Genomic DNA, 20,175 nt, shown 5'->3' with positions numbered 1-20,175 from the left:
CTAAGATAGCTGGAGCACTGACAGTTACATGAAACGTATACGATATACTTATCAAACATTTCATCCAACATCATGTAAAGCTCATACATATTTATAGTTTCCATGCAAAATGTTATGCAACAACAATGTTATTTTGTGCTGACGTTGATATTTGAAAATGTTGCATATGTCAGACATTGCTAGACAAAAAAATGTGGACATTTTGAAATAAATGCTACCTCTAAATCTCTAAAGCCTACCACGTCGCGCTAGGTGTTTTGTATGTATCAAGCTGCACATGAGGACTAGCTTTCTACTGCTACACGAGCGGCTGCTAGACTAGGAAACCACTGAATAAAAGAAAGGAAGACTATTACAGTACTTGGCGGCTGTTTGGCCATGCCTTTGAGCATATGATCTATCATGTTAGTCTGCGTTTGAGGAGATGATGGTGGCCCAGCCGGCGGCTTCGGCTTGGGCGGACGGGCTGGTGGTGCGTGACGGAGAGAGAGACGCCAAAAGTAAAGAGACAAATGACTTCATAAACAGTGACAAAAGAGATGGAAATTTCAAAAGGAACATAAGCAGAAATGATCAAATACAAATGGAATAAGCTGCTGGGTTTTTGCTTATCGGTATTTGGGGCATTACACGGTAATGACACCATCTGACAACACGTATTCTAGAAGTCAGCAGATTCAAACATCCTACAGCACCGTGCAATCAGAAAGCTAAAAATTCAATGCAAGTATGAAACCACACTTAGTGCAGTCACACCAGGAGACTGAGATGGGTTAATTCAGTTAAAACTCTGGAATTCAGAAAAGGTGAACTAAAAAACACAACTTGAAGTCAGCTCCCCAGTGCTTAGGCACGTTTAGCAATAGAATAATGAGCCATAGGAATTAATTGCTTTGCAAATATCAATTACACATTTTAGAATTAAACGTCACTGTTGGTTAAAGGGAGCTATAAAATATTCTTGTGCAATTTAAACATGTAAAAAAATCTGTCACTTAAAAATGTGTGGTTCCTGATCGTTTCCAGCTCATTTAATTATTTTCAACTTGGAATTCTAGTGGCTTTTATATTCTGGGTTGAATCATATATAAAAACTTGCCAGCTCTATCAAATATGTTACTTGCTATTCCAAATGTTAGAATACTGCAATCAGGACTTGACCCATCTGTCATATAGTTTACAATATCAGCATAGGAAAAATTCAAAGAAAATAGCCTTTCCTTTTACATACACCCAGAGAATAAATTATATGTTGTGAATATATTAACACAATAGTTTCTATTCCTTTTAATAACAGTTTTTAGCAGCATTGTGACTATTTTTAATCATGCCATTTGCAAGGATTCTGGCATATTTATCTGGACATTCTATTGCCAAAAGTCCTTGCCATTTTGCTTGCATTTTCCAGTGGGGGAAAAACAATCAGTTGGCTTGTGTAAAGGAGATTTCTGATTGCTTTTATTTCTCACAGAACTACAACACTTATCAAAGTATAATAAAGAATATTCGAGTAAACCATTAAGGAATGTGAGTTAGGTTGGTGCCCCTCTCCATACACAGGGATAGATACACATACACACATACATACACACATACACACATACATACACACATACATACATAAAACCACACACAATGCACACACATGCACACACACACACACACACACTCACACACACACATTTTTAGTCTTTTAAGCTGTATAATGATTAATTCAGACTCTCAGATTCAAGCTACTGTCTTTCTTTCTTTCTTTTCCTTGTTTTCTTACAACAGGAAAAGCAAATCTATTCATTCATCTCTGGAGTAATCCTGATCTTTGTTCAACATTTACCAAGGGTGACTTTGTCCCCAGAAACAAACCTCTCAGCCTCAAGTGACAAAAATAACTGCTTTTCTGGGCATTGGCCTAATGACTTTCACTCTGCTTTAAAACATGAGCAAGAATTCAATTTGGCTACTCACTGATTGCTCCTGAGTTTGATATGCAAATGTAGGAAGAGTATTTTACTGCCCATTGCTATGGAGAGCAGTTTGTGCCAAGGTCTCTGGATGGGAAGGGATGGTGGGGAGAGGGAATTGCACATCTTCTCCCACCCATATCTGACAACTACAGGGTGGGAACTCCTCACCACCCAGGGGAGTCTGTTGGGTGGCAAAGTTGGGGGTGTCAAAGAGAGAGAGCTCTTCCTAAGAGTGCCAAAGCCAAGGTGAAAGGAATCTGAGTTTCACCCCATTGCACACGTCAGCACTGCAGCCCTCAAGCATCCTTAAATGTGGAGTCCAGCCCCTGCATCCCTAACAGCTACCCATCCAAAAATAGCTCCTAGGCTTCACAGACATCCAGACTCCAGAGTGTTGAACGGGCCTGATTAGCACAAGTGTTTTCTGTCCTAGGGAAAAGTCATTAATAGAGAAAGAGGAGGAGGAAAAGGCAAGAGATGCAGCAGCATCTTCACGAGTCGATGGTGCAGCGCGTACAGAACAGCTTGGAGGAGGCTCCCGCTGTGCAGTTGTCAGCACAGTGCCCCAGGGTGGCTCTCACTTCTCTGGGGGGCCTGTGAGAGACCCCTCCAGCACCTTACCCTGCTCCTGGCATCCCCCCACCACCCCTCTTGGAAACAAGCTCCCACAAGGCACTGGAGCAGGCTAAGCAACAAACTCTTGATATAATTCTGATCTGGCCCAATCTGCACAAATATTCAGCTCTTTTCACACATTTTAGTTTTTCAGACCCAAATTCAAGGCTCTTGCATGACGGCTGCAGAACCACCTGGAGGTGAAGGAGGGGAAGAGTTCTCTCTGTTCCTGTGGGCACTGAACAGCCATGAGCCCCACCTCATGCTTTTCTTTGTTGTCTCTTTATTGCGTGAAAATTTAAAAGATTAAGGTCTGGCTAAGGAAAAGGATTAATTTCCTCTGTAAATTTAAAGAGAAATGGGGTTGTGACAGCCATGCACTATGAGGCACTAGAGCTCACACCCTTCTCCAGGTCCAGGTCTCAGAGGTGACATGTGAGGTCCCTTTCAGGGATGGCTCAGCTCCCACTCAGAGCAAGGGAGATGTGTGAGGCTGGATGGGTTTTATGGCACTTGCTCGTGATCAGCTGCAGTGTGCGGCAGGTTTTGTTTCACTTTGGCTTTTCTTTTTTCCCTGTCCTTTTCCTCTCTGATCCCTCACTACAGCCAGTTGAGTATTAGAAATTCTCTTGTACTTGCTGCTCATGTGTGTTAGATGAGTAAGATTTAAACACCTTCATCACTGAAATCAGAGCCAGGAGCAAATTCTTACTGCCTGACAAAGTGCTTTCCTGGACAAACTCTTCTAAAGGTTTTTATGCTTCTGTATGATACTGGCACGTAAAATACTTGCAGAAGCTCAAATTACTTGAAAAATTCAGGGTTTGTGCTTGCAATGATCTTCAGCCTGCAATAACAGGTATATTGATAAATCTGTGCTACATTGGTATAGATATTGCACACAATTCATTGTGTGTGGCTCTTTACATACTGGAAAATTTTCAAACTACGTATTTCTACCTCAGCACTGTGATTTCTGCTATATGGGTTACTAAATCATCAGCAACAATAAGAATTACATTTGCAGCAGGAGAAGAGTATTATTGACTTTTCATATTTTTTAGAAGAGTAGCCACTGATTCAATGATTTCCTTATAATAATTAAAAATATATGACCCTTGCCAAGGGCTTTAGCATCCAAGTGTTATATGTGCATTCATTTGTGAGCCAATAATCAAAATGATACAAAAAACTGCTGTTTTCAAGATAACTATAAAGCATAATGAACTTAGCCCAAGGACAAGGCAGGGCAGCCTTTTATTATACTCATGAAGTTAATTTGCATGTATCTGAAAGGGATTTCAGTAATGGTATTTTTTCTCTCAAAATAAGATATTTTATTTTAAAGGAAAGAAAAAAATCATAGACTTTTTTTTTTAATTTAGAAAGAGATGCCAATTCACCTCAAAACCTCAATATACTGAAGAGAGAACTGCTCTCCTGATTTTCTAATGATTATTGAGCCTAGGGAAGAATTTGTGCCTATCTGAATTCTGTCTCATGCCCCAGGCATCAAGTTGCTCCCGCAGTTGGTGGGAGACTCATGGAAGGAAAATGTTAGAATGCAGATCTCTGAATTTCTGAAGCTCTTGCAATAACTTTGTACTGCTTTAGACACTGCCTTTGAAAAGTCAAGAGGAAATCTTGAAAGCTGCGTAACGATTCTTTGTTAAGTACAGCCCAATGCCACTTCAAGGAATGAAACAAAGCAGCATTTCAACACACATAGATACAGGTTATAGTCATGCCTGAGTGAAAGTATAGGATTTATTAATGACTTCAGCCTCTACTCCTCCACACAAAGACTGATATTTTCATCTATTTTACATTTTTATTTACTCAAACAATGTAATTTTTTTTTTTACTTTTTAACCTTTGTGATTTATCACAAATTCTGGAGTGATTGGCTAACAGGGGTTGGGCTGACAGATCACACAGGACCTCTCCTTGCCTCGGACCTGGTCAATTGACAGGCAGCTGAGCTCCTCAGCTGAGGAGTTCCAGATATGTGCACAGAGCTTCCCAGGATGAGATCCAGAAACACGGAAGGCGAGTGACGTAAAGTGAGCATGGGGCTGTGACAAGGGCCAGTACGACTGCCTTGGAAAATGCCACTGCTCCTTAACAACCTGCTGTGCTGCTCTAGTCTGAAACCAAGCTCTCCTGCACCCACTGCCTCGGTGCAGGACGCCTGCCACGCCTGCTGGGGCCAGTGTACCACCAAGATGCTCCTTGGCTGCTGCCAGCTCAGGCTGGTGCAGCCCAAGCTGCCCTGCTCGGTCCCTCTCCTATGGGTGCACCCAGGTCCCCAGCCTGACACAGGCACCTGAGAGATGTCTGCCTCTGTACAGGCACTGCAGCTGCCCCTCAGTGCCCCATGGGCAGCACTGACCCCTGAACTGAGCGGGTTCCAGCTTCACAGCCACCTGGCATCACCACTGGCTGTGTTTTCAAGTGAGGCTGAGCTTGCCCAGGAGCCCACCCAGGGAGGACAGAGTGTGCCAGCCCTGCAGCACAGTGAGGTGTGGTGCCCTGGGAGACTCCTTCCCTGCACAGGGGATGGAGCTGCTGCTGAACAAGCGAAAACCTGGTATTTTTGGATAGCTCAATTTGCCTTGGGGACAGAGCAATAGGACTTCAGCAGGTCCCTCTGCTCTGCAGCTACTTTCCATGAGATGTTCCACTGCTCTGCCACCCACACCCTGGCACTAAGCACTGAGGTGAGATCTGTCTCCTTCACTGCTCATCTCTGTGCACCAACTCAGCACTACCACAAGAAACCTCTCCTTCCAGAGACCAAACCTAAATTGCAAAATGAGAATTACTCAGCCTGAAAACTGAACCTCCCCCTGAGTCTTACACCAAACAGAAGCAATTGTGAAACTGACAACTCTGCCTTGGTGGGCACCACCTCTGAAGCTGCCTGTACCCAACTCCAGCAGTGCAAAGTGGCACTTGTGCTCATGGGATCCCTGTGCAGAAGGGATGGGGAAGATATTCTTTTCTAAATAATTATGTATTTCTGACCTACATAAACAAACACTTATTAAAAGGTTACAATTATTAATCTGAGTGTTTGTAGCTTTGTCTGATTAATAATTAAAGTATTTTATTTTAAATTCTTTTAGCACAATTCCCTGTTTAATGTTCTATTTCAATATTTTAATGCAAGGCAAGAGATTACACATTTCTCAGGAGAAAGGAGAACTAAAGGGTAGCACTTGTGTGTTTTTAAGAAGTTGTTTTCAGGGTATTATTTTTATTCTTGCTTCTGGCAAAATAAAAAAGTCAGGCCAAACCCCAGACACTTTTGACTCCACTTAAGCTGAGGAACCAGTTTCAAGTGAGTCCTGCTGACCTTGCCTGAAAATTTTTTATTTAAAACCAAGGGAGATTCGTGGGCAGAAAGCAGTGGTGTCACAACTCCCTGTGCCCTTTCACTTGCTCCAAGCATTGGGAAGAAACAGGTTATTTTTAACCAAGCTGGGCCATAGGAATATCATTCTGAACTTCTAAACTGCAGGCACGTGACAGGTTGTTGCAGCAAGCACGATGCTCCATGCAGTTATTGTGCTTAATGCACAACAGCCTGTGCTCACTCTAATTTTTACAGTTAATGGTAATAATTGGGACTGTTCTATTTACTTTAGTTTATTTGCACCTTTCATAAATGTAAGAAAAAACTAGTCTGCATTTTCTAAATATTGCTTGTTATTTGCAATTCATTTTACTATGAGGCAATAGATTATGGGCCAAATTTGAGCTGCGGAGGTCTGGAGAAGCCAGAACCTGGCCCAGCCTCTTGTACTGCTCTTCTAAAGCAATTTCCCTGTGCAAACAGAGCTGAAATCAACCAGACCCTTTCTTTTTTCCCCACAAAACAGAACAATCTACTCACAAAAAGAAATGAACAGTTCAAGTTTCAAGGACTTTGGAACTAGGACTCTGGGATACAACAGAAACGAGAAGAGGGGCTGCAGAGCTCCACCATCCCTTTTGCAGAGATGTGCACTTGAGCTGAGCCTTTGCCTTGTTACATGTCACCACAGGTTATAAACAAGAGACAAACATGACTTCTGTCCCACCAGATTGTTTGTTACACATTAACAAATAAATAGAAATAAAGAAATAAAGAAAAACCCAGTCCTCCCATCAGGGCAGAAAACAGAAGGTATGAAAACCAAAAATGAACGTTAGTTTACTTATAAATGTGCTTGTTAGGTGTGGAAGATTAATGGCCAAATCACCAATATTTTTTCACCCAAAATGAGCTGCAGTTCTTTTGAAAAACAAGAAACCTTCTCTTTACAAAGACTAGATTCTCCTCTACAACTGTCTCCTAAGAAGGCACTACATCTCTACAGGGTATTTTTAATCTACACTCTATTCTATGAAAGGAGGAAAAGGAGATTATGTAGACAGCACAAATTAACTCCTTAAGTATCAATGCATCTCCATTTTCAGCCTGAAGGAGTACATATCTTAAGGAGCTATGAAAATAGAAAACAAAATAAATATAACTCAACAGTCCTAACAATTTATAATGCATATACAATTGTTCACCTGCGTCCTTTTGATTCTCTATATGAAAGAGAGAAAGCAACAAGGAGAGAAAAGAGAGAAACAAGAACAGATATGCAGGATTAATGAGCAAGTGGACCGCACAGCCCCCCAGTTATGCGTGATATATGACATTTGAAAAAAAGAAAAGTCGCCCCGTCTCGCCCCCCGCCCCCCCGAGCGTGGGGTTACCAAAGGAAGCTCCTTTCATGGAGAGAAAACGCTGCACAAATAGAAAACCAGAGAGGGAGAGCTCTGAGGACACAGAGGGGGTCTCCGAGTGACAGCAGGGTCGGGGTGTCCCCTCCAGAGCTCGGTGCAAAGGAGTAAGTAGTAAAAAAATCGAGGAGGAGAGCAAGTAGAGTGCATCCTTTCGCTGAGAGCTAACAGACAGGAGACATTAAGATCTGATGTACAGAGAAAGGACAGCCTTACACCATCTTATACACAGGATTGGGTAAAGATTTCATACGCAGGCAAAGGGATGGCTTTTTCCAAGTGTCCTTTATCTGACCTCTAGCTCACTTCTCCACAATGTAGCTGCTACCTTTTGATTGTGTACCAGTGACAAGCACTTTACAAACTGGGGTTACACAGAAGCAAAGTAAAAATGCATTCAGGTCACGGACATAAAGAAGAACTGAAAAAACTTACAGACAGTCTGAGTTTGTCACAAACAGATGGGTTAATTGTCTAACCTGGTTTAGGCTGATAGAAAGTGACTGGACTTCTCACACTGGGTTTCACAGACAGAAGCAACAGACAAGCCAATGCTAAAAGACTTGAAGCAAGGAGAGTGAGTTGGTTTGGATCTGGACTTTCTTGAGGCAATGAGAACAGAGAAAGTGAGGACAGCATGGAGAGGAGGGTGGTAGGTACTCACGAATGGTTAAATCCATCACTTGAGAGGCCAAGCAGAAGACAGGATGCTCATACATTTCTCTCTTTTTCCCTATAAAAGAGGATTTGGGCATGCAAGAGGCTTAGGTCAGAGGTAAAGAGGTTACAGGCTATAGGTCAGAGGAAAACTTCATATCAGGTTAAAAGGAAAGCCACAGAGTATTTTGGGATACACACAGGATAAAAAGAAGAAAATAAAAAAGAAAGAAAAATAAAAAGGAGGGTTAAAATTTGAGATCTACTGGATTAACCATTCAGCATGCCCATGAGTCACAAGAGAGGCTGTGACCATGACTCTAGAGGTTTGCTCTGAACTGTTTGCAAGAATATAATGATCAAAACATCATGAATAGAGGGAAATAGATTTTCATTGGTTTAAGGCTCCAAGATACTAAGGATTTCAGCCTTCAGTATCTAAGGCTTTCACAGGTATTTCTTCATAAGCATAGCCTTAAGCACTGCTGCCACTGATTTGGTTCTGCAATTCTGACAAAAGTGCCTTACACGTGGCTATTCAAATGTCATTCAAAAGCAAGATTTCAAAGCCATGTCCAGTGAACAGGAATGTGTTTCACCAAGGTAAACTTGTCATTTGCTCTTCTAAGGAAGTATTTGAATATGCAGTGGACTATGCTCATGAGAGAAAACCTGATGCATGCAGCTGGCGGATGTTGGGTTGTTCAAATTAACAATCCCAGCATGCTTGGAAATTGGTGTTACAACCACTTTTGTAGAAATAGCATCAAAAAGTGGCTGTGGCCAATCACAGATAAAGGAGGAGAAAAGCAGAAGAGAGCAGATAGTGTGGAATGAACTATTTCTCTGAAAAGGCAGCTGGAAAAAAATAGGTTTGTTGCTTCAAAGTATTCCCAGACCTAAAAGTCACAGTGCAAAAAGAGAGGGCAGATAATTAACACAACCAAGAAGAATTGAGGCACAAAAGGAAAAATACACACTAACTGTTCTACTTTGGAAATGAATGCATTTTTACTTACAGATCATAAAGTTTGTTTTTGCATAGATTTATCTGAAAGAAGAGAGCAAATCTTACCAACGAGTTAGTGATATTTATACAGAGAACCTAAGGGAGCCAGCCCTGGGTAGAAGCATCCATCAACAGAAAAGCTGTTTTTGATTCTCAATCCTTCTCCATCCTTGTCAAGTATATTTAAACATTGCATTTTACAGAATACACCAATTAAAGTATCCTCTGAAGTTGAGTACTTCGATAAATTGTCTGATAATACAGTGCTTATGAAACCTTCGTTCCTTCTCTATTTTTGTCACTCATTACCAAGTCAAGAGTTGATAAACATCCTTTTAGTGCCCAATTCTTAAGTGTTTCTCACTGGATGCATAACAATGAATTCATTACCACTGGTACACAATTTGCATCATTAGACAGAAAAAAAATGGAAAAAGAGAGGACATGTCATGTACAGAACCTGGACAATTTGCCATATAATAACAACCCAATTTTTCATGTAAACAAGAACGAAGAACAAATCAGAGGGAGTTTTAGTTTGGGATTTTTTTTTTCTCCTCTCAATATTGTCCTATAGGCATACAACAATAATCTTGGCTGTGGGAAAGCTTCACACCACACATGACAGAAACCCAGAGTCTAGAGCAGAACATACCATTCATCTGGAACACACAGATTTAATTAATTGGGAACTTGGAAAAAGTTGGGTGGGAGTTTGAAGTCGGGAACAGCAGCCAACAAGGTACCAACATAAACTGATAACATATAAAGAACGACTGAATCATAGAGCTTCAGTAACACATATCCTCCAGCAAACTTTAAAATGTCTTTTTGATGGCTACATGTGTCTCTGGTCACTGGTTATTATTCTCCCATAACTTAAAAGGTCAAAAATATCAGCTTTGCCAGATTCAGAGTGACAAGAAAGAAATCCGATGCAAGTATGGGATCACTGATCAATGACTGCAATGCAAACTGCTAAGACAATGAAACACACCCAGAAAAAAAGACATTTTAAATTGGCTACAAATGATTAAACATAGATTAAACAGTTTTTCAGCTTTTTATTTTTCATTTGTCTCCTGAAGTGTCACAAGCAATTAGCTGCAGTATACCTTCAGCTGTAAAGATGACATCCCAAGTATTTTTCAATTTGTTTTTTAAAACCACGACGTGAGTCTGAATACTACACCACTGGCCAAATGCACTAATGATCAAAGGAAAAAAAAGCTACAGTTCTTTTTAACTGTTTCCTCTCTCCTTTCCAGAAAAAGAAATGATTTGCATAGCTTCCATTCTTAACTGCTTCCGAAGCCAACACCACTGAAAAGATTCTGAATCAACAGCTTTACCGACAAGAGAGTAAATAGCAAATGAGCTTTTTTTAAAGAGCTCCCAGCCACCTAAGTTGCCACCTAGAAAGATAAGAAAAATTTTAATTTCAGAAAGAAAGAGCCTTACCTTCAATTTTGGCATACTCTGATAGTCGAGTATAATTGACTAGAGCTGCTTGCTCCAAGCATTTACGGATGACTGTTTTTACCTCCTCTTGAGGGACCGGAGTAACTATGTCTTTCATCAGAACCTTGACACAAGAAAATCTGATTTGTTGTGGCACACAGAACTGCTTTTCTCCAAGCCCAGCACAAACATCCATTCCTATGCTAGTGCTGTGTGGCTCTCAGGGCATGTGTACAATCACAGGACTCACTACAAGGTCACCTTGGCCAGCCTAAGATGTGGGACTGTATTATTCCCCTTCTGTATTTACACCCTGAAGTGTAAATACAGAAGGGGAATAAAGGGGCTGAAGTCTGTGATGATTTTTTAGGGTATGACATTAAGATCTATCACAACTTGCCCAGTGCCAAACAATGTTTTGCCCTTTCCAGGCTCTACTGACTGACTTGGGTTTGGATCTGGACTTGGCCACACTGTAGGTTAGCAGAGGTGGGAAGGATGTTGGAGTGGGGATGGGGAGGAGGATCATGGCGAGCAGGTTTTATACATCCAGAGGGAGCAAGTCTGCCTCAAGATGGGAATTTCACCAGGCAGCAGCCAGGCATTGCTGCCAAAGGTCTGTGATGTGGATCTTTGCCAGGCAGACCCCCCACCCTTACCTGACAACACAGACAGAATATTGTGCCTTTAGTGGTCAGGCTACACACCTGCCTTTCAGCTGAGGCAGGAGACACCAACCCCACCTAAGCCCCACATTTCAGTGTAAGAAATCATTAATTACATGTCTTATGCAAAGCCAACAGCTCCTCAAGCTTTTTGAGACGGAAGGATACATGACAATAGGTCATTTTAATTACTCTCTGCTGTTTCTGTGCTTACCCTTTCCAGCAGTGACAGAGTGGCTTTCAGTGCACCCTCTGGACGGCCAAATGGGAAGCAATACCTAGAAAAAGCACATCATCTTAGCATTAGACCAAATGCACATGAACAAGCCTTTCCTGAGCCATAAGGATGCTTTCCTAAGTCTGTCCAAGCAATTCTCTAGTCTCTGCCTGGAATGAGCAGTCTTTCTATAGGGTAACTTTCTGAAAGGCTTTGTGGGTGTAGACTAAGGTAGAAAAGAGAATATGGGTTAGTAATAAGCTGAGAGTTTTAGCAGTTTCTTAAATCTGGGTGTTACCTGGAGAGTTTTTAGATCTCCTTGGAGAGATAATACCATCTTCTTCTAAAAATGGGGGGAAAAAAGACCCTATGGAAAGGACATTTATTTCCAGCTGGAGACCTGGCAATGCACCAGGGTGTAGGTAATGCACATTACCCATCTGTGTGAATGTGCACAGCCTGCCTGACCTGATCAGTGTGCTGGGGGCCATTCATCCTTTTTTTGGGGGGTATCTTTCCATACTGTGATGTCCCTGCAGAAAGCCCTGCCTGTCAACACTAGGGAGAAGGTAAATGGGTTATAACTGAGCAGAGAGGAAGAGAGAAATAAGAGGATAAGGATAAGGGATTTTTTGTTGTTATATTTTAGACAAAATCCACAGCTTTACCATGCTTATGGGAGCAAGATGGTTTGAAATATCCTTTAAAGGATATATATTTAAAATCACACGCCAGCTATAAACATGCTTCACTGCCCTGTGTAGGTCTGTGTCACTTATGCAAAATTCCTGTGTGCATTCAAAACCTGCCTTTTGGCTTTGCTGCTTATAGGAGGGAGCTGTGAGGAAATCATTCTTCTCGCATTCAGCCTGGGCTCTGTGCCTTTACCTGAAATGTGTGATCTGATTCTCCAGCAGCACCCGGAGCCGCTCCTTGATCTCTTCGAAGCGCTCTTTCTCGTCCACGGTCACAGTTCCTATCCCGTCAGGCCTGCAGGAGAAATGCCACAATGACTCAGACTCCACCTCAGCACCCTGGGACCTCATCCCACAGCACACTGTCCTTTCCAAAAGGACCCTCAGCAACTGTGAGACCCAGGACAGAGGATGTGCCATGCTGACAGAGGGGTGGCTGCAGCAGCACTGCTGCCAAAGTATCAAAAATAAACAAATAAACAAGTTTCCCTCTCACATTGATAATCTAGATGTGGACAACCCCCCCACCCCCTTATTTTCATTATTTAAGAAATTGGGAAAAGCAGATTTTCCTCGAAATACAGGTATATGCAGGGAGTGCAACGCCAGCTCTTGTGTCAGGATTGAGCTGGTTGCTGATAAAATAGGGACTGAATTTCTCCAGAAAGATTCAGCTGCTAATTTAACACAATTCACAGTATAAAAGAATATCAATGACATATATATATAAACAGAATATTAAATTCTGCACTCTTTCCTAGCTGCTGAATCACCCCATTATAGAGGTTTCTTGAAGTGAACCATCTTCAATATATTCTGCTGAAATGTGCCTGAAGAGTGACATGCATTTTGCATTGGAAATGCAATGCCTCTTCAGTAGTTTAATTTTAAATTATAAAAACGAACACATTATGCAATTTATCTCAAATTTTCTCAGACTACTTGATGCCCCTCTATTTGAGGAGTGCACAGGAGTGTGTTGTGAGACACCCAGGTCCTGCTGCCTTGGGGTATTTCTCATCTTTCACGGAGCACAGTGTGCAGACAGTCCCTGCTGGGGCTCTTCCTGGGGGCTGGATAATGCCCTGATCCCTGTGCTCTTCTGTCCTGTTCCTCTGCTGGTGCCAACACACCCAATCCCCTCCTTCTCCCCCACACCCACATGGCAGAGCATCCCAGGCGAGAGGAGGGAGCGAGTCTGATCCACCCATCCACCAAAGGGATCGGCCAGGCACACAATCATTGGCTCTGCTTCCACCGCTGCGGAGCAAAGCCTCAGGATCTGTGTGCTCCTGGGCAACTCTGCCGGCACAGGCAATCTTGAGGTAATGTAAGACATCTTAAAATTGAACAAATGTTCTTACTTAAAGGCCTCCCCCAGTGTTCAGCTTAAGCTGCATAAATCCGCAGTACTAGACTGGTTTGGCTTTACAAAAGACTTGGCAAGGGATTACAAAGCTTCTAATGAACCTCCTGTCAGGGGTTAATTGGTTGGCTTTATTTTCCTCTTAAAAAATCAAAGGCCCTAAACTTAAAAAGAAAAAAAAATCTATAAAAAAATTAAAATCTATAAAATCTGTGCAATCACTTCTCCTCGACCCTACATTTACTAAGCTCTTAATATCATAAATATGAACTCTGATATTCCAACACAGGTGAATAAACCATTAAAACATTTGGGAAGAGGAACTTGCAAACCGTAGATGATATTTACTGCAAAATTTTAAAGCTAAATATACATTAAATAAAACTTGCAGCATGGACACAGAAAAATACTTGAATACCAGGGCATGTATTTAAAGTTAAACAGCATTTAATCAGAATCTTTCTTTGATTATTTGCCAAATTCAGTTGTGTATTAAGGAAAAAAACAGGAAAAAAAGATTTAGGCTGAAACTTGGATAAAATGTCTCAGTTGGGGAACACATTTCATAAACAATTTTGGAAGTATGGATCTGGTCTCATTAGTAACTAATTAGTACCAGTTATTTTGAAAAAATGAGCAAGCCACAAAAAAACCCAAATTAGATATTGAACAAAAATTAATGTCTTAACATGCTTAATATAATTTATTCCAAAGTTCCATAAAATATTTAATATTCAGATAGAGATGTCCATGCCTTTTGTGATGCTGTGCACCTCACAGCGCCTGGTTTGCTCCTAGGCAGAGAGAGATAATTCAAGGCAGACCACAATAAATGCCATACATTAAGGTGCAGGGTTGAAGCCCTCATTTGACTTTTGGCATTTGGTCCTTGCCCTGTACCCACAACAGCTCAGAGTGTCACTGGGTTAATTGTATCAGCACTGACAAACGAGGCAGTAAAAGCTGCCTGCCCTGGCAGTGATTTGCTGTGGGACTGGAAATGGTCTGAAAATTGTCTCACCCTTTGCTAGGTCAATAACCTCAACTGGTGAGATTTAATGGCAGGATCTGACAGCTTGGGCTGGGTCACAGCCCTCTCACATGAATCTCAGCCTCTCACTGTACTCAGAGCACTCACCACATAACATCTCATGTGGACATCCAGCACAGGCTGACCTGACAGCATCAGGCGTGTCCTGCCAGGCAGTGGTAGCTCTGGAAGCATCATTGACCCACACAAAGACAAAGGGTGGGCTCTGGAGAGAAAACCTCTGGAATGTGGCTTTTGCCCAAGTCACAACATCTGAAGGGATGCCAACCAAACCCCTAAGTCACACACAAACACACACACACAAGGAAAGCCTAATCCTTTGGGCTTCCCCTTTCCTGTGAGCCAGGAGGACACAAACCCAGTGGCTCTGGCCACCAGTCCCTCCACGCTGGGTGTAAGCACAAGCCACTCTCACATCTCATGCAAACTTAAGACAATCTACAGGTCAGCTGTAGCCATTTTTGGAGCAGTGTGGATGTCTGGAAGGGCCTGCCAAGCGAGAGCCATCATCATGGCAAGGACTCCCTTTCTCACCCAGCTGTGGACTATATTGCATCTGACATGATGAGCATCTCTTGAATCTACCTTTCAGATTTTCGGCAAACCATTTTCTCACTGTCCTTCACAAAGTTGACATTTTCGGCAGCATGATAGGAAAGATGTCATGTCGGCTGCTTTTCAAGTTGTTGTCACAGTGGTTAGCACCAGTTCTGTCATCTTTGCTTTCCTCACAATCCCCCATCTTGAGCCATGTCACAAATAATAATACTTCCGATGTTTTTGTCAAATTTCAAATACTATAACCCAGTTGCACATCTTTGGATTTACTAGTTATGTTAATCTTTGTTGCTCATCTTCCCAGAAGCTGAAGCATTAGAAACTCATTAATTAGTGACAAATGCAGGATATAGATAGAACTGGAAAAACACTACCCAAAGCCTTCCACTTAATTTATTAGCTCGATAATTTTGAAACCTAATTAAATATTCAAGTCAAATATACTTTGAAAATATAATCTTTCTGAGGGAACATATTTATTTTCCCTTTTGCAAGAACACAAAGGGTATATAGCTTAGCATCACTGTAATTTAAGATTCACTTCTGTGCTCTAGACAATTTCGGTACATGGCTGATGGGGCTGAAAAAAATCCCCAGGAGAAGCTCAAGCTGCACAGCTCATTCTCATGCTTATTGGCAATTTTGTTTTCAGCAAAGGTCTCCAGCTCAACTTTGATACTAGCTATTTGATCTAAATCTAATGTACAGAAGCATCAACTCCACCAGCGAGCAGCATCTCTCGAAGCTGCAGGAACTGATGTTCTCATGCACAATCCACAACCACATCACTATTGCACTGAAGCAGTGATGAGAAGTGAGAGGAGAGCAAAAGGGTGGAACAGAAGTTTTGGACGTACATGGTATATACGAATGCGTGAGGGATGAAGTGGGTTTGGGTCTATGAATTCAGTTGGACAAACAACATTAATGTCCCCATCTGTGTGGAGACAATTCCATCCAATTCTCTATAGCTCCTGCTCCTGGGTGCTTGAGGTGTACGGCAGAAGCTGTGGGCAGAGAGGGAAGCAGAAGGGCAAAAAAGGCAAGAAAAATAACTAGCGAGATTTTTAATTATAAGTAAACAAGTTTCAGATCACTCCTTCTGCTGCAGATTCACTGTGTTGGCTCTAAACTAGTAAATTCCCACAGTAAATATTTCATATGAAAAGTTTTAAATGCCACTTTCCTAATCCCCCCATGTTTTTAAGTTTTAAACCACAAAAACAACAACATCAACAAAGCAGGTGGTGAAATTAAAAAAAAGGGTTGCAATTTAAACAGCAAAAATGATAGTCCTTGTTTAGCTTAGATGGTTTGTGCAAATTCTGGGGTTAATTATAAATTATAATTAGGACCTGTGATCCTAAGGCCACTGCTTTATTCTACAAGTCCCGCCTCCCCCCATGCCCTTTTCTAATTATACCCGGTGCCCCCAGGGCTAGTTATGCTGCTAAAACAAATATATCAAAATGATTTTTTAACAAAGACTAATATATGAAGCAATAGCATGCATTTGTATGCAATTATAAATATACAGTATAGCTCCAGTGCGTTAATCTCTTTGACATAAGCCTCCATGAAATACCACGTCGGCTTCTAAATGAAAAGACATATCATCTTTTACACCTTTTATGTTTAACTTGTCTACACTTTTTTTTTTTTTAACTGGGGAAAATATTGCTTACACGTAGCAAACAGATCTTTGCACGCACTGTGAGCCCTGGCATGCAGAGCCAAGGGAAAAAAAACAATGTCAAAAACTGATGCAAATAATTTGATTTTTTAAGTAACAACTCAAATATAAAACACGTGCTGCCTTCAGCTCCCTTGCTGGTTGCCAGGTGCAGCACATATGAGCTATACAGTAAACATCGATGATTAGTGCCTTGGACGGCATGTGTCAGGAGAGGCTTTCGCAGCATCCTCGCGGGAGGAGTTGCCTGCACAGTCCCACCGGTTGCACGAGGATGGGCTCTGGGGATGTGGGCAGGATCACGGCTGCCTCTCACATCTCCCCCAGCAGACCAGACCTGAAAGAGCCCACCTGCCTACACCCCTAGGAAAAAAGTGTATTCAGCAAACATCGATTTTCCCCATCTCCCCTTTCTTCTGGGGACTCACATCGTGTGGGAAAGGTCGGCGAGAAGCCCTTTGTTCAGCCCAGTGCTCCTGGGCGCTGCCCCAGCTGCCCACGAGGTGCTGCTGAGCATGGGCACCCTTTAATCTCCCAACTCCTGCCTCCCCTTCGCTCAGGCTCTCTTCCACGCTGCAGCGCCGAGCCAAGTCACAGCTCATCGATTCTCATGTGCCATCCGCACCCCTGACACACTGCGCCGGGTGGTTTCTGAGCCCTGCCATCCCACACCCATTGTGATGAATCGTGTCAGCCTCCTGCACTGAGCTGGTGACCTGCTGGTGGCTGCCAACCCAGCCCTTCAGCACAGACAGACAGCACAGGGAGCACCTGCTGTGTCACCACGGGCTGAGCGCGGCGCTGGATGGGACACGGAGCTGGCACCTCACAACAGGGCAGAGCATCATACCCTGCCAGCCTGAACCTGCCTTACTGCAGCCAGGGCAGGGCATCTGATGAGAAACCCAACACAGCTCTAGGGGAGCACACAAAGATATCGTGATAAAGTGTAGTTACTGCTTAAGGGACAGAAATAATCCTGTATTTCTTTTGTTTCAACTAGCTGTGTGGAAATTTTTATGTGAAACAGACCAGATATGCAATTACAATACAATGGAAAAAATTGCAGGTATGTCACATGGAGTTTTCAACTCCTGAAGGCCTATGACAATAGCATATTTCTGCTGGGTTTACAGTTGTAAAAACAGTAATGAAAGCTAATGGTAACATTAGTTAACAAAACTGGTTTTTCTTGAAAACAAATTTGAGGCCATAAAATACAGTTTACACAAGAAAGGGAAATCACTAATATACCAAATTAATTAACAGGGAGACTTGTAGCTGCTTGAACCCTAGGTAAATAGTCATTGAACAACTTGCAGAAGATTATGGTACTTGGTTGTTATCAGACTGGAGGGAATTCAGTCCAGCATCCTGATTTTGATAAACTCAGTCTGCTAATATTTAGCATGCAAATGATCAATATTTAAGTCTGATTTTTAAAAGTTTGGGATTAGCAAGCACAAAAAGAGTTTTTCATGGTGTTAACTTTAACATTTATAAATAATGCTATTCTATGCCCAAATTAAAAAAAAAAAAAGCACAAGGCCATTTCTGAAAGCCACTTCTTTGCAAGGGACAGAAGCCACTGCTAAAGATTTAAGCACTAACTTTAGACCTAGAAAAGCTGAGCTTAACTTTCTGTTCCATAATACTTCTCTCATGTGCAGACAGGGAAGAAGTGAGGCTCCTCTAACACATCACTTCTCTGTGTGTCAAACAACACTGGCAGTACTGCCACAGCCCTCTGACATGAGGACAGAGAAAACAGGGAGAGAGAAGGCAGGGAAAGATCTTGGTGGCCATGTAAACCCTTTCACAATTTTATTCCAAATCACAATGTCTTTTCAAAACCATTCCTGCTCTTGCCTCTGCTAGTTCTCTGGAGGACTATTGATAAAGAAAAGCAACATAGTGGTGGTACCAAAAGCAAAGAGACATCAATAAACATACAACATGTGTTGTTGGATGTCTGGATAATTATGTGCCTTCACTACCTGTCACCTATGTAAATACATCAGAAATAACAGTTTTTTCATAATGATAGGTCTTTGCAAAAGGCATCCTGTCATACCAAGTGGACAAAACTCCATTATCAACGAATGAGTGACCACAACAATTAAAAAGCATTGAGTTCCTCAGTCTCAGTGAAGAGCAAGTACCTGAAGGCAGTAAACCATGTGAATATAGCTCTTGCTGGTCCCTGTTTTCCTCACACCCTGCACTTGCATAGTCAGGTTTCTCAGGAGGTGAAACTTAGGGCAAGTAATTTACATTTAACTCCATTTCTACTTGTGAAAAAGATGAAATTAAAAGAAAAAATATGTGGGCTGTCATGCAAATAGCAGTGATTTACAACCTTGGTACGGAGAGATCAAGTCAGGGCTCTGAATAAGATACATGAGCCCAAAGGAGAAGGGAGACCAAACTCTGACATGTAAGGCAACAGGGCTCCAAACTGTCCACAAAATCCCATTTTGACCACTTCACCTGCTGCAGCCACAGGGCCAGCCCCAAGCTGGAGCTGCATTTCCAGCAGCAGCCTTCCTGCTCCCACCCTGGCTGCGCGCAGCAGCGCTGCCGAGGCGGGGGCCGGACGGGCGAGGAGGCATCATCCCCACAGTGACACCTGTCATCCTGTCAGCCTTGACCTTCAGGCTGTCCTCAGCATCCACAGCCTGCCTGCACTTCCCGCTGACTGCGAGCGACTGTTGTCTCACTGCCTGACCTTATGCAAACACGATACAAACAGACAGCCCACCTCAGCTCCATCACTGTCTGCTGCTAATACAGGAGATTGATAGCCACATGAAATTATCTCCCTGCCCGACCTTCATTACTGGGTGGCATATTCTGTCTGACAGCCAACTTCATCCTAGGGAAAGCTAAACCACCCATTCAGGGGTGTTTACTGTCTAAAAGTGAAGGAACTCTTCTTTATGAAGAAAATCAACACTTTTTCAGATTCGATGGAAGAAGAAGCCTTTGTTAAACACAAAAATGTCTTGTAACTCAGTCTTTCCCAGACCACTGTGCATCTCAACAACGATGCAATACATGGCCACTCCAAGATGTTCTGTTGGGTGCTGTGCTGGGTCCTGGGACAGGTCTGCCACCTTGACAACTTTTACACAGAAAGTTTCAGCTCTGCCATGACCTGTTAGTTTCCTGGGGAGAGCAGGGCCAGTCATAAGGCAATGTATGGACACAGCAGGTGGGAGGGAGGGACAGAGCTAAAGCAAGCACGGCTTTACACACATCACAACTGCCAGTAAGGACTGCATGGGTAAATACTGGCTTTCCATCGCTCTCTGCCAGCCAGCTCACAAATGCACGATGCATGTGCCCTCAACAGCTCTCTGAAAAGGAATCGTGACTCTTCCACTCAGATATTCAGATTGCTTAGAGTAGACACAGAGATAAGCAGTCGCGTTTTCCTCCGAGA

At 42.5% G+C, this 20,175-nt stretch overlaps 1 protein-coding gene across 13 annotated transcripts in view; it reads right to left on the bottom strand.

Moving 5' to 3' along the window:
• Positions 1-20,175, bottom strand: part of CADPS (calcium dependent secretion activator) — a 204,146-nt gene that overhangs the window by 57,949 nt on the left and 126,022 nt on the right. For 4 of the 13 annotated variants that reach the window (XM_066558057.1, XM_066558058.1, XM_066558064.1 and 1 more), the window contains exons 14-18: positions 12,256-12,357; positions 11,365-11,428; positions 10,486-10,609; positions 8,023-8,091; positions 7,143-7,160 (exon numbers count right to left, since the gene is read on the bottom strand). In XM_066558057.1, the coding sequence (XP_066414154.1) occupies positions 7,143-7,160; positions 8,023-8,091; positions 10,486-10,609; positions 11,365-11,428; positions 12,256-12,357 (377 nt within the window). The remainder of the gene's footprint in view (positions 1-7,142; positions 7,161-8,022; positions 8,092-10,485; positions 10,610-11,364; positions 11,429-12,255; positions 12,358-20,175) is intronic. The other 9 variants (XM_066558063.1, XM_066558070.1, XM_066558067.1 and 6 more) reach the window with 3 other exon arrangements.

This window comes from Molothrus aeneus, chromosome 12 (assembly GCF_037042795.1).
Source record: "Molothrus aeneus isolate 106 chromosome 12, BPBGC_Maene_1.0, whole genome shotgun sequence".
NCBI lineage: Eukaryota > Metazoa > Chordata > Aves > Passeriformes > Icteridae > Molothrus > Molothrus aeneus.
Note: the sequence above shows the minus strand (reverse complement) of the source record. Positions and strands in the feature narration are given on the sequence as shown.